The 26756-nt window shown below is 41.9% G+C and overlaps 1 protein-coding gene across 6 annotated transcripts in view; it reads left to right on the top strand.

Moving 5' to 3' along the window:
* The window catches only part of clip1a (CAP-GLY domain containing linker protein 1a), a 68692-nt gene that overhangs the window by 32883 nt on the left and 9053 nt on the right, over positions 1–26756 (top strand). For 2 of the 6 annotated variants that reach the window (XM_066689953.1, XM_066689951.1), the window contains 12 exons: positions 507–623; positions 1541–1598; positions 2371–2454; positions 4340–4496; positions 4843–5008; positions 5693–5908; positions 9230–11914; positions 13087–13203; positions 17558–17664; positions 22194–22314; positions 23428–23480; positions 25774–25794. In XM_066689953.1, coding sequence (XP_066546050.1) covers positions 507–623; positions 1541–1598; positions 2371–2454; positions 4340–4496; positions 4843–5008; positions 5693–5908; positions 9230–11914; positions 13087–13203; positions 17558–17664; positions 22194–22314; positions 23428–23480; positions 25774–25794 — 3902 coding nt within the window. The remainder of the gene's footprint in view (positions 1–506; positions 624–1540; positions 1599–2370; positions 2455–4339; positions 4497–4842; positions 5009–5692; positions 5909–9229; positions 11915–13086; positions 13204–17557; positions 17665–22193; positions 22315–23427; positions 23481–25773; positions 25795–26756) is intronic. The other 4 variants (XM_066689957.1, XM_066689952.1, XM_066689954.1 and 1 more) reach the window with 3 other exon arrangements.

Below are 26756 nucleotides of genomic sequence, written 5' to 3'. Positions count from 1 at the left end.
TTCTGCATTAAGGCCTTATTTTTATTAGTTTAAAAGCTTTATTTAAGTCTTCTGATTGATTTTCAAAATCTTACAGCATAATAGGACAAAACAAACATTTTTAAAATGCTTTTAGGATTAATATTTTAAATTGGCTCATGTAACACTGGATTTAAAAAATCCCAATTACTCACTGCATCTATTTCGATTTGTTTTCTTGTGCTCCAACACAGTAATGCCAAATTAAATAAGCAACAAGCAGTGGCGATCAAAGCTTTAACAGTGGCACTGAGAGGTTTCTGAACATTTGCTGGTGAAGGAAAAGTAGACAGTCACTATAACATACACTATCTTATCTGTGTTGAAAATTAGACCAAGCTTCTTCAGTAACGTATATAGAAAAGCCTTTAATCTACTTTGTGTTCATTACTATTTGTATAGTTTCTCATGCATTATTCATGTCTGTGTGTTACATTTTGTTGTGATTCATTCTTTTCCTCCATCCATTTTACCGATTTGCACTTCAGGTCAATGAATTGGCCAAAGGGCTCAAAGCAAAAGAGCAGCAAGTCTCCTTGCTTGATCAGAGCCTGGCTTCTCTGGGTCAGGAGAAGAGCTCTCTGCTGCAGGAGCTGGAGATGCTGGTAAGTGTTCACAGGGCTTAAAGTGTTTGGAATGGAATTAGAACAGGTATGTCTTGAGAATTCACTATCTCATAGATTTAGCAGATATTTATTATAAGTTGGTTCTCCAGCACCAGTCCTGAACATAAGATCTCTATTATGTGCTAATAATAATAATATTATTGCTAATAATCCCCAGTCTCTTTGAAGATTGGATAGTGCAGAATGGTATTTCACCACTAGAGGGTGATCTTGCACTTCTAGGGTCTGTTTGAATGCTGAAATGAAAAAGGGAGGCAGCACGAACTATGATCACAAGTCAGTCAGAAGCAGATGTTTTCTTTTCGGATCTGATTAACAAGTTTCATTCATAAAACAATAACTGCTATTACTATTGTCAGTTAATTTACAGCCCTTGTCTTCTGTTTTGTTACTTCCAGCATTTTTGTCCGTATTGATTCACATTTTATTGTGTACATTTTATTATAACTCTTAGATCATTGGTATCTTAATCCCAATCCCACAGAGCTAAAGGATCCCCTGAGTTTAATGTCTGCTGTATTCCCAATCACCCATGTGATCAGATTGTCTTAATTAGCTATGATCAATGAGACCTCCATCCACTACTGAAGAATCTTGAACATGAACATTTAGGGCTTTGTGTGTCAGGATTGAACACTGCTGTCTTAGTGTCTTTACAGATATTTCCAAAGGTCTTGAATATGTAATTAAATATACTATTTAAACTGAATGGGGAAAAAAATAATCTTAAGGCTTTAGAACTGGGAACATGTTCAGATGGCCCCACTGTGTGGATTTAGTTTGACATTTATTTTGCATGTGCATTTCTCCAGTGTGTGAATGCAGGGGTGCCCCAGATTAGCAGTAGTTGTGGGGGACGATATCGCATCATTGTAAGACTTCACTTGTTTTCTTAGAAGCAGAACCGCGATGGAGCCGCAGAGGATCAGAAGAAAGCTCAGCAAACTATGCAAGGTAAATGTTCCCTTGCTATGGAGAACACAGTTCTGGGCAATGGTAAAGCATGCACACACAGTGATAACATTATTTACAGGCCGATCAGGCTGAATACGAGACTTTCAGCACATTCTTGCCTGCCTTTTGTAAGTCATAGAGCAATTTTAATGTCAGCTTTTGTTTTCCATTCAGTTGTATTTCACATCGTCTCTATCATGAACCCAAAAGACTGCAAACACTAGGGAGGTTGTATGTGGTTAAAAGCAATGATGGGTTGGAGAGGCGTTCTTTGGGAAGGAAAGTCAGGCCTGCCCTGATGGGAATTCAAGGTCCTGCCAGGCTGCATGCTTTTTGGAAGAGGACCACTAATGTTTCACAATCAGAGAAAAACATTTGAACTGCCAACACATTATCAGCCTAAATAAAAGGGAATGGTTCCTTTACATCATTATTCTATTGTACTTATTAAAATTACAACATTGTGTTAAATGTTTGTGATAATATTTATGACTTGGAACAGAAGTATAATAATAAAAAAAAAAAGGTTCAGGGAAAAAATGTAAGTGTCACAAATCTTTAAGGATGCTTCATAAAGATTTGACAAAAGTAAATTTAAATTGTACTTATTTTGTACCATTTCTTTTTTTTAAGGGGCTGGAAAAATTTGTTTTGTTTGTGGCCCTGAGTGTTCACCTCTTTCGCTGTAGAAATATAACTGTAACAAGGTTTGCTATGACATGTAATTTCAGTTTTTACATAGAACAAAAAAACATTTTTTCTTTTCTTTCAGAAACCCATGAGAAACTCAATAAAAAAGAGGAACAGTGTTCAACCCTGTTGACCGAGGCAGAGGCTCTGAAAAAGCAGCTTGCAGGTTTGTCATTCTTTCGTATAACCACGCAATATAAAACACAGACCTGCCTGCATATAGGATTTTACATTTATTCACACTTTACAGCACTGTTCTTAAACTGTGGTCTGTAAGGGCCACAACCCACTAGGTTTTATGGATTTCCTTACATTATACATAATACCTGTGTATACACAGGAAAAGAGACAGAAAATTAGTTGAGCAAAATTAATTATTAATTTAACATACAGGCAAAGTTTGTTTGAGATGTTCAATTTATTGTTCAATTTACATTGAACATATTGAATTGTTCTCCATACTATTTTCTTAAAGCAGAGTTGGCTGTCTGCTGGTTTATCAGGATGTTATATTTAAGTCTGGAATATCATCCTGTTACCAACAAACACCTCCTATTGGTTGCAAAAAAAAATACATATGTATGCATACATATATATACATGTGTGCTATATACACACACGGATATATACACATATATGCGTGTGTGTGTGTGTGTGTGTGTGTGTGTGTGTATATATATATATATATATATATATATATATATATATATATATATATATATATATATATATATATATATATATATATATATACTCACCTAAAGGATTATTAGGAACACCTGTTCAATTTCTCATTATTGCAATTATCTAACCAACCAATCACATGGCAGTTGCTTCAATGCATTTAGGGGTGTGGTCCTGGTCAAGACAATCTCCTGAACTCCAAACTGAATGTCTGAATGGGAAAGAAAGGTGATTTAAGCAATTTTGAGCGTGGCATGGTTGTTGGTGCCAGACGGGCCGGTCTGAGTATTTCACAATCTGCTCAGTTACTGGGATTTTCACGCACAACCATTTCTAGGGTTTACAAAGAATGGTGTGAAAAGGGAAAAACATCCAGTATGCGGCAGTCCTGTGGGTGAAAATGCCTTGTTGATGCTAGAGGTCAGAGGAGAATGGGCCGACTGATTCAAGCTGATAGAAGAGCAACTTTGACTGAAATAACCACTCGTTACAACCGAGGTATGCAGCAAAGCATTTGTGAAGCCACAACACGTACAACCTTGAGGCGGATGGGCTACAACAGCAGAAGACCCCACCGGGTACCACTCATCTCCACTACAAATAGGAAAAAGAGGCTACAATTTGCACAAGCTCACCAAAATTGGACAGTTGAAGACTGGAAAAATGTTGCCTGGTCTGATGAGTCTCGATTTCTGTTGAGACATTCAGATGGTAGAGTCAGAATTTGGCGTAAACAGAATGAGAACATGGATCCATCATGCCTTGTTACCACTGTGCAGGCTGCTGGTGGTGGTGTAATGGTAGGGGGGATGTTTTCTTGGCACACTTTAGGCCCCTTAGTGCCAATTGGGCATCGTTTAAATGCCACGGCCTACCTGAGCATTGTTTCTGACCATGTCCATCCCTTTATGACCACCATGTACCCATCCTCTTATGGCTACTTCCAGCAGGATAATGCACCATGTCACAAAGGTGGAATCATTTCAAATTGGTTTCTTGAACATGACAATGAGTTCACTGTACTAAACTGGCCCCCACAGTCACCAGATCTCAACCCAATAGAGCATCTTTGGGATGTGGTGGAACGGGAGCTTCGTGCCCTGGATGTGCATCCCACAAATCTCCATCAACTGCAAGATGCTATCCTATCAATATGGGCCAACATTTCTAAAGAATGCTTTCAGCACCTTGTTGAATCAATGCCACGTAGAATTAAGGCAGTTCTGGAGGCGAAAGGGGGTCAAACACAGTATTAGTATGGTGTTCCTAATAATCCTTTAGGTGAGTGTATATATGTATATATATGTATATATGTGTATATATATGTAATTGTTTTTTAATCCTTTTGATTTATTGATTCATCACAGGAATGGAGAGGAAGATGAAAATAAGTGAAGAGAGACTGGAGCAGCTGGCAAAGGACAAAACCAAGCTGGAGAGCGATATTTCTGACATCATGAAGTCGTCCGGGGACAGCTCCGCACAGCTCACCAAAATGAATAACGAGCTCACGCAGAAAGAAAGGTACACTGCGCCTTGCAGCTCTGGGAGGAGAGTAGTAAGATTCCAATGCAGACTTGAAATTTAAGACCTTTAGATTTAAAACCTAAAGAATTGTCAAGAAATACAAACTTCTGATTTGATATAAATTCTCAATTAATTGCAGTATCTAAAATTCACGATTAAAAAATAAATCTGAAATCGTAACAATAGACCATGCTTGGTTTAAATTAAATATACGGATTCATTTTTGCCTAGTGATGGCACACGAGTTTGCCACGGCTCACTGGTCGAGAAACACTGACTAGGTTTTTGAGCCCAACAGCCTCAGAACCGGTCCTGACCAGCCGGGTTGTCTCTCTCTGTGCAGGAGGATGGAGGAGCTGCAGTCCCAGCTCGAGGAGGCCAAGGAGAAGGCAGCGTACGCCGAGGAGGTGGCACAGCAGTCACAGACCAGTGCCCAGCAGGCCCAGCAGCAGAGCCAGGACAAACACCAGGCTGAGCTGAAGACTCTGCAGGAGAGGCTGGCAGAGCTGGTGAGGCACTTGTGAGGGCCAGAGGTTAACCAGAACCATTCTGAACCCTGTAGTTCTTATATATACCACACATCCCTACACACACGTCCTTCATTTGCTCAGATCCCTCTCTACAAGCTAATGCCTGGCATACTGATGATCCAGAGCCATGATGGGCTAGTTAGTTATTTTGTGCTGTGCTGTGCAGTTGAAAGTAGAATGCAGGTGCCTGTATATAAAAGCAATCAATCACCTTTTTCCCCCCCTCACCCATTCCTTTTAATATGGAGTATGCAGATTTATTTTTGTGCATGTTGTTTTTTCATGTATGTGTGCGAAGAGTAGCATGATCAGTGAACATTTCCTTGATCTCCCTGGCACTGTCCATGTCCAGCTTAGAGCAGAGAGACTAGACTGACTTCCAGCCTCCTCTCTGTGGGTGGGGAGAATCAGTGTGGAAGAGGGATGCTGATGTGAAGTTTCCCCAGCTGTTCTCCCTTAGTCACCCTGCGGGAGAGTTGTCAACCATCGCAGTTCCTCTCAGTCCAATTCGCAGATTGGCAAATCCACATATACCCACCACTACCCACCACTGCCCTCCCGCCTCCTGCAGCACTAGGCAGCGTGCTTCAAGTATTTTAATCCAGACGTTCCACTTAATGCAGAATGTACTTTGCTTATTCTGTTGTTTCTTTGGTCTGTCAGGAGCAGAACATCGAAAAGAGCCAGGCTCAGAAGAAGGAGCTGCAGGCCGCTCACGAGAAGAGCTTGAAGGAAGAGTCGGCCAAGCACGAGCAGCAGGCCGGGGAGCTGCGGGGGAGGCTGGAGCAGGCAGAGCAGAGCCTGCGTAGCTTCCTGGACAAGACCAGGGCGCTGGAGAGTGAGGTCGCTGAGCTGCGGCAGCACCGGGAGCAGGCACAGGTATGCGCTGGCCATCATTATTCAGAATGGCGTCTCATTCTGCTGTACGTTGTGCTTAAGAACGGTGTTGTAAAAAATTGTTCGCCTTGAAAGAGTTTTCTTCTATTTGTTCATCCTGAAGGCGATTTTAGCCCAATCAAGTGGCACAACACTTTACAAGGCAGCTGGGTTTCAGCAGAACTGTTCTGGATTCAGGAGACATGTTCTCTGCATTTGTGTATCACTTCAACCTGGTGTAGTGTTTTAGGGAATGCTCAAAATTCAGTTAATTTGCTTCCCTCCCTTAGTTAATTTTATAATGATCTGATTCTCATTGGTTCCCGTTTACATCTGAAGTGTTGTTGCGTCTGGGAGAGGACTGCGTGCCGTCTGTATACGGTGAGGGAAAAAAGTATTTGATCCACTGCTGATTTTGTACGTTTGCCCACTGACAAATACATGATCAGTCTATAATTTTAATGGTAGGTGTATTTTAACAATGAGAGACAGAATAACAACAAAAAAATCCAGAAAAATGCATTTCTAAAAAGTTATACATTGATTTGCATGGTAATGAGGGAAATAAGTATTTGACCCCTCCGACTTAGTACTTGGTGGCAAAACCCTTGTTGGCAATCACAGAGGTCAGACGTTTCTTGTAGTTGGCCACCAGGTTTGCACACATCTCAGGAGGGATTTTGTCCCACTCTTCTTTGCAGATCCTCTCCAAGTCATTAAGGTTTCGAGGCTGACGTTTGGCAACTCGAACCTTCAGCTCCCTCCACAGATTTTCTATGGGATTAAGGTCTGGAGACTGGCTAGGCCACTCCAGGACCTTAATGTGCTTCTTCTTGAGCCACTCCTTTGTTGCCTTGGCTGTGTGTTTTGGGTCATTGTCATGCTGGAATACCCATCCACGACCCATTTTCAATGCCCTGGCTGAGGGAAGGAGGTTCTCACCCAAGATTTGACGGTACATGGCCCCGTCCATCGTCCCTTTGATGCGGTGCAGTTGTCCTGTCCTCTTAGCAGAAAAACACCCCCAAAGCATAATGTTTCCACCTCCATTCCATGTTTGACGGTGGGGATGGTGTTCTTGAGATCATTCCTCCTCCTCCAAACACGGCGAGTTGAGTTGATGCCAAAGAGCTCGTTTTTGGTCTCATCTGACCACAACACTTTCTCACAGTTCTCCTCTGAATCATTCACATGTTCATTGGCAAACTTCAGATGGGCCTGTACATGTGCTTTCTTGCGCAGGGGGACCTTGCGGGCGCTGCAGGATTTCAGTCCTTCATGGCGTAGTGTTACCAATTGTTTTCTTGGTGACTATGGTCCCAGCTGCCTTGAGATCATTAACAAGATCCTCCTGTGTAGTTCTGGGCTGATTCCTCACCGTTCTCATGATCATTGAAACTCCACGAGGTGGGATCTTGCATGGAGCCCCAGACCGAGGGAGACTGACAGTTATTTTGTGTTTCTTCCATTTGCGAATAATCGCACCAACTGTTGTCACCTTCTCACCAAGCTGCTTGGCGATGGTCTTGTAGCCCATTCCAGCCTTGTGCAGGTCTACAATCTTGTCCCTGACATCCTTGGACAGCTCTTTGGTCTTGGCCATGGTGGAGAGTTTGGAATCTGATTGATTGATTGCTTCTGTGGACAGGTGTCTTTTATACAGGTAACGAGCTGAGATTAGGAGCACTCCCTTTAAGAGAGTGCTCCTAATCTCAGCTCGTTACCTGTATAAAAGACACCTGGGAGCCAGAAATCTTGCTGATTGATAGGGGATCAAATACTTATTTCCCTCATTAACATGCAAATCAATGTATAACTTTTTTGAAATGCATTTTTTTGTTGTTATTCTGTCTCTCACTGTTAAAATACACCTACCATTAAAATTATAGACTGATCATTTCTTTGTCAGTGGGCAAATGTACAAAATCAGCAGGGGATCAAATACTTTTTTCCCCTCACCTGTATAGTTCAGTCAGATTTGTAATTTTTCCTCAATTCATTGGCGGATATCCTTCTCCAGTTCTCTGTTGGCTTTATGACTTCCATGGAGATGTTCAGTATGGTTCTATAGATCCCCTGTATACATTGGCCCACGCAGATAATTGGCATTATATTACAAGGGAAGAGGTGAAGCAGTTGCCTGTCTGCACTAGTGCCACTTACTGTAGGTAGTGAGAAGCTCTCGTCTGGCCTATTCATGCCAGGCTTCCCTGCCATATCATTAACAATATTATGTTACAGTGAAAAGGTATTATTGCCTTTTGAAGTGTCATTCTACTAAATGCTAAGTTAAATGGCACCTATGTCCCATATTAATGACAAGCTATGTAATGCAAAACCTGATTATTGGACATTTATAATATTATTGGACATGCTCAGTGACACATGGGTAATGTCTTCCACATCTGCCACCTTATTTCCTGGTCATTTTTATGTTATCCTTATTTAAAACTGCTAGATGTTTTTTTTTTTTTTTTTTTTAATCTGTTAGACCATTCAAACCGCTCCTGTAAATTGATTTCAGTCTGATACACTGAGTAGGTGCCCAACTGTTAAGCAGGCATGACCTGCATTTTGCCTTATTATATTTATAATAATAATATTATACTTCTTGGGAGAATTGTTACAATAGAGGCCTATCACATTATATTTACATACAATTACCCATTTATACAGCTAGGTTTTTACTGGAGTAATCTAGGGTATAGTCCCTTACTCAAGGGTACAACAGCAGTGTCCCTCCTTGGAATTGAATCCAAGACCCTCCATTCCAGAGTCCAAAGCACTACTCACACTGCCGCCTTTTGTATGTTACTTCAACTAATTGCGTCAACCGTTATTTAGTTACAAATGCGTTTGAAAGCAGAATCTAGAGCGCTCGGTCCAACACCATACGGTTCCTATGTGATAACTTTCAATATTGACATTGAGTCCATTGATCAGTATTTTAAGTTGTTCATTACATGGACAGTTGTTCCAGAACACAATCTATAGGCAATGGGTACCCATCCATTGCAGTAATTAACACCTGACCCCTAACATTCACATTCTGCACCAACTTATCTGGTTTCCCATGGTGTCCTCAAAAATAATTATCATGATTTACTCATTATCACACCATTTTATGTAATGAAGTGGATGCATCATATTAAGTGCTATTGGGACAACTGTAACATTTTGTACTTTGGGTCTTTTTTGCTTGTGTGTCTTTAACCCATCCTGTCCGTTTTTTTTGTTTGTTTTTGTTTTCATTGGTCTGCTTTAACTCCATTTTTTTTTTTTGTTTACCTTTCCCTTCCCATCTCCTTTACTTTATTCTTATAGTCTTTAACTGCTGAGCTAGCATCCACCAAAGGGGTGACTGAACGCTTAACTGAGGAAGTGAGGGATCTGAAATCAGTGAAAGAGGAGCTATCAAAGGAGATGGAGCAGCTCAGATCTCGGAAACAGACTCTACAGGAAACAGCCTCTGATCTGGAGGAAAAGTTGTCTGCACTGGATGAGAATCACAGAGGCCTGTCCTCCACAACCAAGGAACTGCAGCTCCAAAACAGCCAGCTTTTGAAAGAGAAGGAAGAACTGTGGTCCAGGAACCAGCAGTTAGATCAAGAAATAGGAGCGCTGTCTTTGGATAAGGACCAGCTTTCTCAGGCCTTGGAAGATCTGAGAGCCGATATGGAGATGACAGCGACCGACAACAAGAATCTCGGGAACTCTGAGGTGGAACTGAGGAACAGAGTAGAAGAACTTCAGAAATGCAACTCTGAGAGAGAACAAGATCTTCTGAAATATCAGCAGGAGATTCTTCTCCAGGAGACTTTGAAGAGGCAACTGACGGAGGATTTTGAGGAGATGTGTAAGGGTAAAGAGAGTGCCCTGGAAGAGCTCAAACAGAGTTGTGACAAGCTTATGGCAGAGAGGGATATGTGGAGGAACGAGAAGTGTTCTCTGGAAGTCATTCACTCTGAGTTGCAAACCAAGTATGCCACACTAAAGGAGGAGGAGAAAGACCTCTGTGTAAACAATTCCCAGCTACTTATGGAAAAAGAAACTCTAGATAAAGAAAAAGCAGCAGTGCTCTCTCAGCTACAAGCAACTACTTCTGAAAAGGATAAGCTGTTAGCAGAAAAGAAGGAGATCCTGGGTCAGCTCTCTATTGTCAAGAAGGACCTGGACAAATCTGTGCGTGACAAAGATGAGCTACAGGCCTCCAAAAACAGCCTGGCAAAGCTCCTGGATGAAATTAAAACCAGCAGGGAAGTGACGGACTCTGAGCGGCTCCATCTCCTTCAGGAGAAAGAGGACCTACTTGCGGCCCAGAGGAAAGTGTGTGCCGAGAATGAGGAACTTTTGAGGGAGAAGGACGAGACCTCTGAGAACCTCCGCCTTTTGACCCAGGAGTCACTGGCCGCTCAAGAGAATTTCTTGAAGGAGAGGACAGCCTTGGACCAAGAGAAGGAGGCCCTCTCTCAGAAACTGGCAGAACTCCAAAAGGAATTTCAAGACTTACAGCAACAGAAGCAGGCCTTGGAATCCAAAACTCTGCAGCAGGAGAATGAGAAGGACTCATTCCTAAAAGAGAGGGAAGACCTGATGGAAAAGCATGAGAGGGAGCTTTCTGAGAAGGCAGCCTTGGCTCTGGAAAGGGACCAGCTTGTAGGAGAAATCCAGCTCTTGAAAAAGGAACTGGAAAAATCCGCCAAAGAAAATTTGGACATGGAAGCCACAAAGTCCAGCCTCTCTTCCCTTATTGAAGATTTGTGTCAAGGGAAGGATGTTTCAGAGTCTCAGAAGAAGTCCCTCCAGCTGGAGAAAGAAGAACTGCAGACTCAGCTTCAAAGGGAGAATGTGACCAAGGAAGCCCTGGCAAAGGACAAGGCCAACCTGGAACAGAAGCATCAAATACTGAAGGAAGAAGCTGAACGCGTACAGGAAGAGTTGACTTGTGAACGGGACAAAACGAAAATGGAAATGGAGACTCTTGTGGCTGAACAAACTGAGCTAAAGGCTAACCTACAGTTGCTGCAAACGGAGAAAGATGAGCTCATTGTTCTGCACAAGAACCTCTCTGCAGAGAAGACTACACTCTTGGAAGCAAAAGTACACCTGGAGGCCAAGCAGAAGACCAGTGATGATGAGAAACAAGAGCTTGTGTCTGAAAAGGATGGCCTGGCTGGCAAGATTGAAGAACTGGAGAAAGAATTGGTCTCCCTGGCCAAAGAAAAGTCTGAACTACAACAGTCAGAGTCCCAGCTGGTGAAAGACTTGGAAGTTCTCCGCAGTACCCAAGAGACCACATCTGCTGAGCACTTAAGGCTTCTAACAGAGATGAAAGAGCTGCAGGCTTCCCACACAAAACTGCTTTCAGAAAAAGAGGCAATTCTTGCAGAGAAGACCTCATTAGAGGAGAAGCACAAGATTTTATGTGAAGAGTCCTCTGCTATGGCTAAAGCAAAGGAAGACATGGCTGCTGAGCTGAAGAAAGCCCAAGACAAGAACACAACCCTTCTTAAAGAGACTGAAGTTCTGAAAACTCAACAGGGTCACAGTGACAATGAGAATCAAGAGCTTGAGATGGAAAAGAAAGGTCTGGTTGGCAAAATTGAGGATCTGGAGAAAGAGGTTACCACTTTAGCCAAGGAGAAAGCCAACCTCTTGATATCGGGGTCCAGGCTGAGAAAAGATTTGGAGTCTCTGCTTGGTGACCAAGTGACCACAGACATGGAGCGCTCCAGGCTGCTAGTGGAGGCTGATGACTTGCGGGCCACTAATGCAAAACTCCTTGCAGAGAACCAGGTGCTGCTTCAGGAGAAGACCTCATTGGAGGAGAAGCAAAAGACCATCTGTGAAGAGGCTTCCGCTTCGGCCAAAGCAAACGCACAAATGTCTGCTGGCTTGAAGGCACTGCAGAGTGAGAGAGAGGCCTTGCTCAAGGAGAGGAGCGAAGTGGCCCTGAAATTCACAGAACTTCAGGCTCTTCACAAAAGCACTTTATCAGAGCAGCTGGAGGTACAATAGAAGCCACTACTAACTTGCCCCACTAATCCGATGCAAAAAGGGCTTTCGTGTTCTGCACTCCTATTGCATGATTTGCATTTTTTAATTTGTTTAGATTTTTTTTTTTAATTACTAACTTTATTAACCTGCTTTTAATTCTCTGCAGATGGATGGTATGAACCGCCTAGAACACTGTGGGCTGATTGCCACCATTCTTAAAGGCAGACCACACATTATAAAATCACTTTATTAAACCTTTGTTTTGTTTTGTTGTGAGTTTATAATTTGATCATGTTGCCTTAAATGCTGCTTTAGAGATTGAACATATTGGCAACATCGGTTTTCGATCCTGTGGATAAAAAAAGATTAAATGGTCTGGGTTAAAAATGTAAAATAAATGTTTTGTTCTTCCTACAAATTAGGGCAACTGGATTATTTAGAGTTCTAGTGTGTTGCTGTGACCATCTAATGAGGTACATGCAATGCTAACATAATTTAAAAAACACAATTTCAGTTCAAATGATGGGTCACAATTCAAGTCTCATGGGAAATCCATAAATGGGCTTTACAACAGAGTGTAGGCTAATCAAAGTTATTATTTAAAAATAACAACCAACAAGAACATGAACAGGGAATGTGGTTTTCTTTCTTCTTTCTTTAACTTGAAAGGCACTATTGTTTTCAGCCCAAGGATTATTCTTTCTTTATCCACAGTTACTGTAGCAGAGTTCATTGCCAACAGCTATTTTATTGTTTAAAACCCAGTAGTCTGCATTAGCTGTACGATTAATATCTGAATATCCTATGGAATATTTACAGCCCAGTTTACGGCTCGTAAAGCAGTTCAGCCCTAAGTATTGTACCAATCAATTGGTTTTGACTGGGTATGAAAAATGTGGCTTTTAGTTTGTATTATATATTTTTATTTATTTTGTGGAAAGAATTCTGCTTGCAGAACTAAAGACTTAATATAGAACAAAAGTCACGGACCAGTAAAATATTCATCGGCTGCTTTTACGACCGATAATTCTGAAAATCTAGGGGGAAGATGAAGAGGGGGGTTACATGTCTGTAAGTGAGCTCTGCCTACAGTCCTTGTATAATGCCTTTTAACATGAGGCGAGGGTGGCTGAAAAGCTTTTTGGGCGCATGTTTTATTCACAGAGCCTTTCTTCTGTGCTCAGGTTGCTGAAACTGCAAAGCAGGCAGCCCAGTCTCGGGAGCATATCGCCAAGGAGAAGACGGAGACCCAGGCTGCACTAGAGGAGAGCAGGAAGGCCAACCAGGAGCTGCAGCAGCAGGTGAGACCGGGCGTAGAGAGTCCCAATCTCACTAGTCTGGGTACAGTAGATTACCCAGGAAACTACACACACCATTAGACTACAGGCATAGTAGTCCCTTCTTACTGAAACTTTACAGAACCAGAGACTCTCAGTCCAGTTCCTCAGGACATCCCTGTATCATCTCGTTTTCATTCAAACTCCTCATTTCTTAAGCCGATGGCAATGTTTAATTATACTCTGTGTCTGATTAGACCTAACCCCCCCCCCCTCCCCCCATATGATACAGGGTTAATGCTAAACATCTAACCCTGTCCAGCTGTTGACTCTCAAAACTCCTCTCTATTTGGACCTGAGATAATGGAACTAAAAATCCTAATTGTGGAGTATTGGGGGACATTTCCCTTTGCGCCTCCCCATCTCTGAAAACCTTGTTTATACATCTGCAGATATGGATCACTGTACTGAACAAATTGAGGGCTAAAGGAACAGGTCTTCTAAATGTCTTGGCAACAATGTATTTAAAGTAGATCATTTCCGAAAGCAACGACAGAAGTTAAAACACAGTTTAAAGAAACGACAACAGTAAATGGTCCGATTCAGAGGTCCGTAAACCAGAAGAGACAGGGGTCCTGGGATCTAGCGTCCATATCGTCTTCTACTTTACACTGTTGGTGATGTAGTTTGGATTTAAATAATCCTTGGCAAACATTTTATATTCAGGCCAATTCTCGTCAACTTATCCAGTGTCTTGATGGAATTCAACAGTGCCACCGCGCATTGGGAAATGTGAAAAGATGTCTCTGGATGGGAGTGTATTATATGCGTTTCTGAAGGTGCTGACCCATGCAGGCAGTGGAATTAGCATAGAAGCACAGCACCCTCCGGCTCTCGCCTGCTTAAACACATGTGCTTGGGTGACCGTTCAAATGGCTGCTGCTGCTAACTTGATAGATAGATTGTGCCTTTCGGGCCTTTTTGTGTGTGTGTGTGTGTGTGTGTGTGTGTGTGTGTGTGGAATGGGATGTGCATTTCAAATCAGCCGTGAAGCAAAGTTATGTCAACTCGCTTTCCCCTTCCTTCCTTGGATGTATTTTTAGCTTCTGCCAAAGTCCAGTCCTTTGGCACACGTTGCAGTGCAGAAGGCTCAGTCCAGATGGGTGGTATGATGATGTAATGGGAAAAACAGATTGGAGATTAGATTGCGTGCTGAAGACAAGACAACATAAACCGCAGCTTAATTGATTGGGTCAGTGCATCCCAATGTGCTTCTGTATGATGTTACACCTGTTCCAGCCCCCAAAGTAATTGCATTATCATGTCTAATTACCTTCAATTGCACTGAACTTCTGTCAGGTTTTGGCTCTCCAGTGTCAACATGGCACCCCCCCAGATAAGTGAGTGCCCTAAACAATTTAAGGATTAGTCCAACTTTAAAACTATTAAGACGTCCATGCGGAAGAAGGGTGATCTTCATTGCCAGATCTAAAATCTTGAAACTGGTATTGCCACTAGGAAACCATTTGAAATAACAAGATCTAAAAATAGATGTGTGTCTAAACACAAGCATCCTTGGGAAGCAGAGTGGGATTTCTGGAGCCTGTGCTGATTTTCAGCTTGTATTCCCAGCTGTGATGTCTTCTGCATAATTTTTGCTTACCTTTTGGAAAGCTGTCTCAAAAGCCCATAGCTGCTGTATGGATATGAAGGTATAATGTACCTTCTCTTAATATATCCATGGAGAGGTTATTTCAACAGCCAGGCTGGAAAATGGGAATGTTTAGCATTTAGCAGCAGTCTGCAGCATTGAAATTAGGAAATTAGGAAGGAAAATGTGGTGTATTTGAGCTCTGAAAGGTGTGGGATGGAGTGCCACATCCAATTACCCAGTCAGCATTGTTCCAGCAATTTTCAAATGGCACTACATGAATACACGGCACAGCAACGTCAAGATATCAGTGAAATCCCTATTGAGAGGTGAAAATATCCGTATTAGCCACATTGGTGTCTGGATAGAGGATGCAAGGGTTTTCCTGCGAGGGCTCATGGTAGCTGCAGGCGAGTGTTGTGACGAGAATGGATTGTGACAGGCCCACAAGTAATCGTTGAATACGAAGCAAGGAGCGCTGTTCTTAATGCTGTCCACTGATTGGCCCGAGGAGGGGATGAAGGTCCATTGGCTGTTACCAATAGAGGAGAGGGGAGGGAGGTAAGGGGGGGTGGTGCTTGGTGCTGTTTGACAGCATGAGCGAGGGACTGAGCGGGAGTTATGTAATGCAGAACTGGAGCAATTGTGTTCTCTGGGGAACGACAAAGACAGACTGAGCACTTACTGTATGCTCAAAGCTGTTCTCTTCTCTGGGCTGTGTTCTCGTATTAATAGTATTATTGCTCAACGTGTGAGGGGCAGAGATGGATGGGACAGCCTTGCAGCAAAGATACTCCAGCTTGTACGTCTCCCATTTTCAGGTAGTGTACCCACATGTAGATGTGCCGATTTTTTGTTTTTTGTTTAGTTTTTTTGGCAGTGAATAAGTAGCTGTTAATTTCATGCAGATTGAAAATGGTCGAGCTAAACCAGTTGATAGTCTGAGATCAGTCTGCAGCAGCTGTGAATGAACAATTCTATAGCATTCGCGTTGCCATTTTGCTTTAGGGATGTAAGTTGGGTTGTGTATTACAGGTCACCAGGCACACCTTTTCCAGGGCAGTCCCAGTGCCTCGCTGCAGGTTGTGTGAGCATTGCTGCTCTCTGGTTGTAAGCGAGCATGCTGGCACCGTTATGTAAACACTGTGAACTCATGGTGTATAAGCGCTTTAAGGTTGTTAATCGGGACTTCATTCCATTGTTGTTCTACTTTATTGAATTGCCAGATTACTTTTTTATTCTTATTCACATGCATGTTTTTGTTCTGGACTGATCATGTACAGTATATATTTTCTGGTGAGCACAGTGTCCCTGTCTGAAGGCAAAATATAGAATACTTGTGTTTTTCAACATATTTGGGGACATAATAAATAGGTTGTTGGTATTGTTATTAAAGAAGGGCACAAAATGGTCTGTATCTGTATTGTCTCTTTTCCTAACTTGTTTCCTGTTGAGTGATGCATGTTATAAAGATGTAGTGAGAAGCTTTTGGCATTACTTCTGAGCGTCTACAGTGTATTAGTCCTTAAGTGATTGATGTCTTCAGTGCAAATAAGCAGAATCTGTCTTCTGATTTGGTCATTATGGTTGCAATTTGAATCCTGGATTAAAAATAAAAAAAATTGTGGATAAAAGTAGAATAATGCAGGCACCACTTAAATCATGTGTAAGGATTTTATAACTTATTTTACTAAATACTCATTAAATGTTTACACAGTTCAGAAATAGATGCTTTGCACATTTAAAAGAACCCTTGGTGTTGCGAATTAGAATAATTGAATAATTAGCTGTGCATCCTTTTAAGATGAGTGTAGGATGGGTTTTTAACCTTAATAGAAGAGTGTACTTCTTGCTATTGTCTTGTTTTAAAACTTGTTCTTTATATGTGAAGGGCTGTCACCATGGGTTTTCAGAATGCTTCGGTTTTCTAAACAATGCTGTACCAGCCAGTCTAATGCCCAGTTTCCACTAGCCATGTTTATCCGCACCTCAGCGTGGCCGTGCCGGTCCAGAGGGTTTCCACTAGGAAAAATCGGCCGCCTGTGCCCAAACTAGTTTCAGGAGGCAGTTTCGCAAATCATATCGGCTGAGTCTTGCACTTTATCGTTAGAGGTATTTCAGCCTCCAGTTTAAAATACTAAATCCCAGAATGCCGAGTGTCCCAGGATGCGTTTTGGCCTTTTGTGTCTCACATTCATTTCCTAGGGCAGCTGTACCTCAGGACAATGTAGTGGAAACACTGCCAGCAAAGTTTAGGTGTACAGTTGCAGCACGGCCATGCGGAGGTGCACCTGAATGTGGCTAGTGGAAATGGGGTATACGTTCCCTTTTTTACCATTTGTTGCAATTAAGGATTATAGACTACACAGTGCCGACTAAGATATTTGCCACGTGCCACCAGTGGCTCAGATGAGAAACTCTCCAAAGTTTGGTGCAATTTTCCTCAAGGAAGGGGAAGGATACTATGAGGAAACCAGACCCTTTTAAAAAAAAAAAAAAAAAAACGGTTAACAGTGGGAGGAAGATTATTTTTAATTAGCTGAAGAGCATCATGAGAAGTCTCCCCTGTTTGCCTAATGGTCACATCTCACTCCACCAGGCCTGGTGGTTTGAGAGCTGGGATGGGGGAGCAGGTCATATGCTTAAACTTTCCATGTGATTAGTCATGTTGGCTTCATCCCATTTCCTTTTTTTCTTCCTGTTTTTCTTTTCTCTTTTCTTCTCCAGCTTGATGCTTTGAAACAGCAGAGCTCCAAGTTTCAAGAGGAACTCAACCTGTCTAAAGAACAGCTCGGCTCAGAGAACAAGAGAATAGGCAGCCTCTGCAAGGAGATGTGAGTACCAGCTGTTTTGATTGGTCTATTTGTTGACATTCATGGTGTATTGAAACTGGGGTTCTTGAAGGCATCCTCAGTCTGAAAAGATATTATACATGGTCAATGTAGGCTGGTGTAGCACTTTAATTGGCATGTAGATGTCGTTGTCACCTCCATGGACTTCAATACAGGTGTTGCTTATAAGTGCTCTCTGATTTCCTCTGCACTGCCATGCTTTTTTTTTTTTTTTTAATATATATGAATGACTGAATTGGAGCATTCAGCTTTATGCCACTTTGCTACATGATCTGCTCTCTAGACTCCCCGTCTCCTGGAATCCTAAACTGATTACCAGTTTGCAAGTTTAACCCCTTGACAGTGGTGTCAGCCTGGTTGTCACTTCTTTCCTGCTGCAGTCACAGAAATTTATTTTAACACCATGGCTGTGTTTAACTACTTCTGCCGCAGGGGTTCAAAATGAATTTTGACTGCAGCCGCTACCAGTCCTACCAGCCCAAGGCTAGCTGTTAAAAGGGATTGAGGTGGGATCTGAAATTCCACAGAGTGTGACTGACAGCACTCTTCAAACTTGGGATTTTCCCTTGGGAAGCCGCTCACACTCTTGGAGTAGATTTTATCACTATGTGTTAATTTAATCAAATGCTAAATAGTTCAGAGGTTATGGAAAATAACCCAGGAAGTTCCAAGTTCAATCCCCAACATTGCCACAGACTGTGCGTGTTACCCTCATCAAGACACTGAGCCTCCATGTGCTGTGGGTTTCTGAAGAGGCTTTAAAATGTATTATAATGCAATTGTTGATGGAGTTCACTCCCCAGTCTCTACCTTTCATAGAATAAAAGCATTTGTTAAATTGGCTGTTGTAAAATTCAGTTAATATCGTAAAAATGTGGTGAACAACTTGCATGCAAAAAGTGCTTGTTCCACAGGTCCTGGCTGTACACTCGGATTCGCTGCTAGAGCAGGTTGGCAGCAGAAAGGCTGTAACCCCTTAGCAGTAGATGAGCCCTGCAGCACTGTCACACGGTCCCAGAGAGCTTTTACAAGACTATTGTTTTTGGATTTGCACAGGAAATTAAAACATTTAAAAAGGAAAGAATCATCCCCCAAGTATTTATTTGCTTCCCCTCACTGATTTATTCTCATGTTGGCTATCTGAGTCCTTAAATATGCTGGCAGATAAAGAGCAAGAACCAGATTGCATTTTGTAGCAGTGATGTATTGCCATCAGGGCAGTTGCTCCCCTTCCTCGTTGCGTCAGTTGCCGTTTATAACGTGGGCGCTTCGGATTGCAGGAGCGTAAAAGCATGACTTTTGTGTGCTGTGCAGCCTCTGAGGGTTGTCGTTCGGGGCACATTGTGTCTGCTTCAATTACTATTGGCTCCACGGCGGAAGAGAATAATTGCGTGATGAACTGGCTTCCTACAGATGAGAGTCCGTGTAGAATGACGAGTGGTAGCTAAGCGGCAGCATGGCTCATTCCTCCTCGGGCGGCCATATGTAGAAGATGACATTTGAATCTGGGAGGGAGAGACATTCTAGTCACGTTTCAGAGCCCAATGCCCTTAAACTAGGCAGAGCTGAGGGCTGCAAGCTGACCCATGGTCTTCTAATGTAAGTGCAGAAGAGCAGAACAGACCTACTAGGGAAACAATTCTGAATGAAACCCAACACCGGGATGGTTCACTTCCAGACACCCTTGATGAAGCTCCAACACCATCAATTCTGAATAAGCTAATGCATTGATTTTGCCATTATTCCCACCCCCCACCTCTTGCATAGCTTAGTGCATTTTTCTAATGAGTGCGCTCCAAAGATGCAACATCGTATGGTTGTTTTGGCAAACTGTTTTGGTATTCAAATTCTGAGCTGTAACTATCCCCCAGTCAAAGGTATTCAACTATACTGAACTTGATCTACTAAAAAGACAGAAATGTGCCACTGAAGTTCAAAAGGCAGAGATCTTATTCTATACAGAGGGAGACACTTTTATTATTTAAAGTAGTTTCCCATAACCAATTGATGCCTATTCTCGAGTGCGTTAGCTTACAAGAGGAATAGCCTATTCAGTGTCACACCACCGTTGTACACGTTCTGATGTGTGACCCTGCTTGGCATTACAGTGCTATCGATTGCCATCTCCCAGCACACGTGCATAGCCCTGCCAGACGACTGGTAATTACAACAGGCCAATTCTTATATCAAAGAGGCATGCTTACCGAGGATCAAATGTCTCTAGCATAGTAGCAAATAATCAACGCTGTGCTGGATTTGTCCATGGAGCGAAAGATTCACAACCAATCAAATCTTTTTAAAGTTTAAAGATCAGCACCACAGCAGGTGTGTGTTCTACCATTGCAACGTAAGGGTTTAAAATGGTTAATAGAAATGTTTCCAGTAAGCACCCCTTTTTACAGATCCACTGCCTAACCAGCTTTAAGGATCTCTGTCTTTAGGCATTTAGAAAGGCCTGTAATTCATCTACAATACCTATTAATACATTAATGGGCTGAAATACCCATATACGCCCTCTAGCTGTCAACAAATGAGATGTTTGGTCTCTTTTTAGAGCTGCTTTTTTATATTACGATGAAGGCTTCTTTTAGAAATGTTCTGAGCACTATTCCCAGAGGTTTGTCCCTGAGCAGTTTACAAAATGTCATCTCTTCTGCTGAAGTACTTAGCTTGTCAGATAGGATGTGCAAATTATTTATATTTTTCTATTCCGTTTTATTTATTTATTTTCAGTGGCAGGGGGGGTCTGTCCAGGTTCAGACAGTTGCTGCATTTATTTAATTTTTTTATTTAATTGAACTCCTTTTACCTGTGGCATATTTCTTTGACCATAGACAGAGGCTGCTCAAGTGGTCTACAAGTGATGAAGACGTGACCACGTGAAATGAACACTAAGCAGCACACGCAGTCCATTCCTGTCTAGTTTGCTGTCAGTCCACTTGATTAGGCACGTGCTGGCATCTCCGGGCTTTCACAGGAAGGATTTTATCCTCTATGCAGTTTAAGACACCCAGGGGTGTCGCAAGGGGGTAGGTATCCTCAGCCCGGGCCCCCAAACGGGCCCCCAAATGGGGAAACTCACCCCCCCTGCTCTCACGGGAGAAAACCCCCCCCCCCCCCCCATGGCATCACCGTCAGGAATTGTTTTGCCTGGGACCCCCACATACCCTAGAATCACCTCTGGTGACACCCCTACCTCGTATAGGTGGTGCTTTGTTTTACAAATAAATTTGACTTTTTTTTTTTTTATGGCAGAACTTTCACCATAATTTGACTTTAGTAGCTATGGTCCAGTCAAAATTGTCCCCCCGACCACAATAAACTCAGATGGGCATGTGTTACAGTATTTCAAGCTGGGGTCAGTTGTGTGCAGTTACAGGGTATAGGCATTTGAAAAGGATAATCTGAGTGAGAGAAAAGGGAACTTGTCAGTAAGTGACATAAGGGTTTTCTGTTATATGGGGCATTGTGGCATGTGTACTGAACATGAGGTAGTGTTTCGAAATATTGGGCCAGTCAATATTATGCACGTTGCTCTTGTCCAGATCACTGTGTAAAGTTTTCTACCTCACACCTGATCGTTTATGTCCTAGCAGGGAAATATGACTGCTAAATTACCCAGAAGCACCACGCTGAGCTCTGTTATGACCCCTGCTCCTCTTCTGTCTTTTCTCCACTACATCCTCATTCACAAACGCACACTTTTCCCAAAGCTCAGATATGAACAATAACAAAATGAACTTCTGTCACTAAGATCCGAGATTACAGATACCGATACAGACAGACTGCATCTCGCCTTGAACAAATCTCACCTGCATCTGCTCTTTCACACATTTTCACACAAAGCCACAACAACAAACACTTCCCCGTCTCTTCACGTCATCTTCGAGGCTGGAAGGGCTTGCTCTGCCTGGCACCCTGCAGCTTCAAAAATGGCAGGCTGTAATGAAATGCCAATAGACTTGGGTCCCTGAGCCCCTGCCACTTTGACTTGCTGTGCTTTTGCTTGCTCTGTAGCTGTCCACAGAGCACAGGCTTTTTTTTTTCCCTCTCCCCGCCTCCTGACTCGTGCTTTGTGTTTTGTCATGGGAGATGGATTTTCAATTCGGCTTGCAATGGCGACCTAGTGGGTTTGGGCTGCAGTGTTTCCCGGGGTGAATCAGAATGAACAGATCTTTTATTTTAGTTTTTTTTTGTTAGGAGTGTATCATTTTTAATATTTAAAACCAAAAAATAGTCTAAGGTGTCACAATCGAGCTTTGTCTCTGTAGAACCAAACCTGTGAATATGGGGAAAAGCGATTATCATCCCATTACCATATATTGACCTGGATGAGGATTTCTCTTTTCTGCTCAAATCCCAAGACCAGCCCCCACTCTATTGGCCCACCCCCTACGCACCCACACAAATGCATCCCTACTCCCCTCTCCCAGTATCCCTCCCCGCTTCGCCCCTGCAGCTGTGCTCCTGTGCAGTTGCCGTGGTGACGGTGGCCTCCCTTGTCTTGGCAGTGAGGAGATGAAGCTGGCGGCCAGTCAGAAGTCTCAGCGCCTGGCCACCCTGCAGGACGAGAACGTCAAGCTGGCTGAGGAGCTCGGCCGCAGCCGGGAGGAAGTCAGCAGTCACCATAAGGTATGCACTGCAGGGAGAGCACTGGGGTGTCTGCAGCAAGTACAGGCAGCACACGGAGAGACAGTGTTTACTTACAACTTACACCTCTTTGGTTTTTGAGGTTTTTTTCCCCCTAAGGTAACAAAACATTTAAGTGTTTTTAAGACTCTGAGCAGGCTTCCTAGTGTTTTTCTAGTTTCCACACACCTGGACTTGGTGGAAAAGATTACTGTGACTCTTCATGTGTGTGCATTCCAAACACGGGTCACCTCAACTGACCGAACTGTAGAAGGTGTCAGTGTGACTGCAGACATAGGCTTTCAGACCCCGGGTAGGGTCATTCACACACACTTATAGGTCAGGTGTGAGTTCGCCTCTTGATCAGAAACCCAACGGTACATGGCATGTGTGGAATCTTCAATGAGTCGCTGAGACTCCTGCAGAGGTGCTTACAGGAGGTAGACATTAGGAAACACCAAGAGTGAGCTGCTTTAAAACATGATGGGGAATTATTCAAGCTAACTTTTAATTAATAATAAATAATTGGTAATAAAATAGTCTTCCAATTTTGCAAAATCGGAACCAAATCTTTCAACTTTTGCCCAAAGGAAAGCTTCAGTTGGCAACCGTGAATATATACATTTTTTTATACAACACTTTCACCTTCATGATGTTATTCTCAAATTGAGGAAATTTGTAACGGTTTAATTAAATTAAATGGATTTCTCACAAGATATTAGGCCTGATTATACTTGTCATCTGGAAATTAGTTGAAGCAGTATTGTCAGTAATGAGTAAATATATACGTTTGTAGAGGTGAATGTTTTGGACTAAATCATAATTTGAGGGACACTTTTATCCCAATTACAGTACAAGTTGCAGTGAGAAGAATGCTTCAATTTTATTCCAGCTTCTACTGATGAGCTGACAGGACAGAGCTTCTTCAAATATAGATTTTCTTGTAATTTGTATGATTATTATTATAACTTAACATCAGCACATCCTTCATTAAGTGTTTTGCTGATTAGATTAACAGTTTAAACACTATTTCAGCCGCAAGATAGTTCTGTTGCAGGGAGGCTTGTGGAGAGAGCTGGACACAATTAATCCCCGAATCCCCTTTCTTGTTTACAGCTTGAAGAAGAGCGATCTGCCCTCAACAATCAGCTGCTAGAGATGAAGAAGAGGTAAGAAATCTTAAACAACTGAACCATCTCTTGTAACCTTGAGCAGAAAATGTCACTTGGGGAAACGGTCTAGTGAATCTACTGATGGAAATTACACATTTGTGAAGAGGAGTGTTCGAGTGTGCCTAGAATACATTTGGGCTGTGGAAAGAGCCTAACTGATGGAGGAGGAGAGAGAATTGTTGTTTTATTTTAATCAGCTGTTGAGTGGTGAGGGGCCATAGAAGTAGATTTGTAGTTGTCAGTACTCTAGTTTCCAGTAGTGCTTTTAATTAGTTTGCTTGACCTGAAGAACATCTGAGATTTTAATCCGTTCCCAAATAAATTACACTCCACTGGATATTTTAGACTTTGATAAAGGATTGCATGAAGCAAGGTCTCTAGCCTGTTTTAGCTGGAAACAAAACCTACCCAGATATCTTAGTCGGCTGTATTCTAGGGTTGGATTTTGTCATCAAATAACCACATTTCTTTTGTGTCCATTTCCTTAACAGCATGTCTTATTTCCTTCCATTCTCCATCTCGCCTTATTCCCTCATTACCGTTACTTCCTGAACCAATTTAATTAAGACAGTCTCGGCTGTTGTATATCTTGAAAGCAAAATGTCTTTTCCCTATGCACTTTCATTATGGATTATTGTTGTGGGGGAGAGCATTCGTTTAGACAATATTTAGCTTTGAAAAGAGCAGGGATTCTGCTTGGTTTGGTTAGGTGAGCAGGGCATGGTCAGAGGTCTGAATTAACTATAATATGTAAATTGACACTTTTTATTGACGCGCATATTTTAGGTAAAGCTCTATTAATGAAACGCTAAGCACTAAGGTTTAAAGCTATAGCGAGGAGGAATGTGCTGAAATTGCTGGTGGTCTTCACAAAAGACCAACGGCCTAAGACCGGCTGTTTTAAGTCCACATGCTGTTACAAGCACATAAGCACTGGGATGCATCTTTTAATGTCAAGTTACAGATGCAGGTTGGTTTTTCAAGACCAGCGTTACAGCAGTTGTACACACTGCTGTCCCTCAGTATGACTAATGCAACGTGTGTATCCAACACACTGCGGAAATGTGAACACCAGGATAACCTTGGACTTCACTGTTTATCCGTTTATTTCATCTGAAGCATGGCACTTTTGCACAACAGATGTGGGCAGAACTGGACTAAATGCTTTCCTGTAACGTGGGAAATCTCTTTAGGTTACTGGGAGAAATAAAAAGATCTCTAGCAGAAATGTAAACAGTTGGACTCAACTTAGCAGTGTTCCCATTTTGGTATTGCCAACAGCAGCAGTGTTTCTGTTGAAATTGTTACTGTTTCAAGGACTGAATGTTGCATTTCTAGGTGTGATGTGTGAGGCCCTGTGATGATTGTCATGCTTGCTCTAGTCTAGTCTTGCTCTTTTTCAACTCTTTGATTTTTTTTCCACCTGGAAAATGCTATAAATGATTACCGCAAATTACTGTACTGTTATTACCGTAATAAAACGCCAGCTTCCTAAAATTTATTTTCTCCTAAGGTGTTTTTTTTTACACCGGAGTTACAAATCCTATCTCAAAGCACTAGCATGGCTGCAAGAGATTAAGATTCCTACACATGAACTATATTCAGAAAATGCTAGCGTCATTTATTTCCCTTTAGTACCTTAGCAACAGTGTCAGGGGGGGAATCTCCCAGAACTCACTTTCTCCTGACTTGCCTAAAGTCCTGTGAGGTTGAGGTGTTAACACCCTTTAATAAAAAAATGCCCCCACCATCTGGTCGGACCGATGTGCAATTAGCAGGTGTCGACATTACAAGCGAACTGTGTTTTGTTACAGTAGTGTACAGTAGCTTGCTGATTTTTAAGTATTAACCCAAACTGTTCATCCTAACCTTGTATGTTGTTGTTATTATTGACTAGAACGCCATACTACTTACCAACCCTTCTCATTGGACTCCTCTCTCTCCCTCTCCTAATATTGCCTCCCTTGCTATGTGTGTCTGTCTTTGATGGTAAGACTGAAGAAAGTCTATCCACGTTATAATAAATGATTTTTGTTTTTCTTCGTTTGTATATTATTTATTTACAAATAACTTGTTGTACATATTTTTTGGCTGCTGCCTTTCCTTACAATGTCTTGCTTTATAATTTTGTATTGGATCGGATTTATTTTATTTATTTGTACTTTATTCCAAGCAAAATTTGTTTTTCCCAGAACATTAATGGCAGACTTGGATCTCTTCCTTTTAATGTACTTGGCATTTCTCTTCCATGTTTCTAACGTGTGCTTCTTGTTATCTTGCATTTTTAAAGCTTGCCCAATAATACCTTAAGGTACCTTCATTGTTTTATTATCATTTTTATTGCTTTCATGATATGACAAGAATCTGGGAACATCATGGAGTAATATTGTCGATTTTTAATAAGGATCGAGTTAATTAATGAGATGGCGAGCTATCAGTCATTTACTTCAGATCATAAAAGTTATAATTTCAGTTGATCCACTACTGTTTGAACTTGGCAATGGTCCCAGATTCTTTGCTTATCTGTCATTATCTACCGTTTTAGTTGTGCTAGCATGACATTGGTTTAAAACCGTTAGATACTGTTTGTGCTGGAAAAAAGTTTTTAATTTCTTTGTCATCTGCTTTGATATGCTGAATGTTTCAAAACACTTACTCCAAAATTGAATGTGAAAAGCCACACGTAAGTGAATGACTGGAAATTAGATATTTCCCCTTCTTGTGCCCTGGATATAGCGTTAATGGATGTGAATTGATGTACATGGCACTTAACCAGATTATTAAATTCCTTATTGGGAATTTCTGTTTTGGGCCTGATTTTAAATCTGCATCTGATAGTGATGTAAAAACAAAAATCTTTAATTGCGAGGGAAAACTTTCCCAGAGTCCCCTAATTAATCCCATGTGTAAACCCTCTACAAATCCATTCCCACATTTCCAATGAACTAATTATCAGCTTTGAATATTCTAGTTTGTGTGGCCCAAATTTAGCAGTGCTGGAGAGATGTGTGTGTCTGTATGTGTGTGTGTGCCCTACTGTAGACTCCAACAGAAAGATTTCCTGTAGACATGCATACACCAATCATGTCTCTTTAAAAACGGTCTACATACAGTCCTTGAAAATCTAGGAGCTTTGAAATCTAGGAAAATTACTTCCAAGAGTTCAGAGGGAAAAAATAGCATCACCATCATTTGTGGTGTAGTTACAGAACACAGTTGAGTTTATTATAATATATTTATTATAATGTGTCTAACGTCCATCTGTACAGATGT

This window comes from Amia ocellicauda, chromosome 17 (assembly GCF_036373705.1).
Source record: "Amia ocellicauda isolate fAmiCal2 chromosome 17, fAmiCal2.hap1, whole genome shotgun sequence".
NCBI classification, from domain to species: domain Eukaryota; kingdom Metazoa; phylum Chordata; class Actinopteri; order Amiiformes; family Amiidae; genus Amia; species Amia ocellicauda.
Note: the sequence above shows the minus strand (reverse complement) of the source record. Positions and strands in the feature narration are given on the sequence as shown.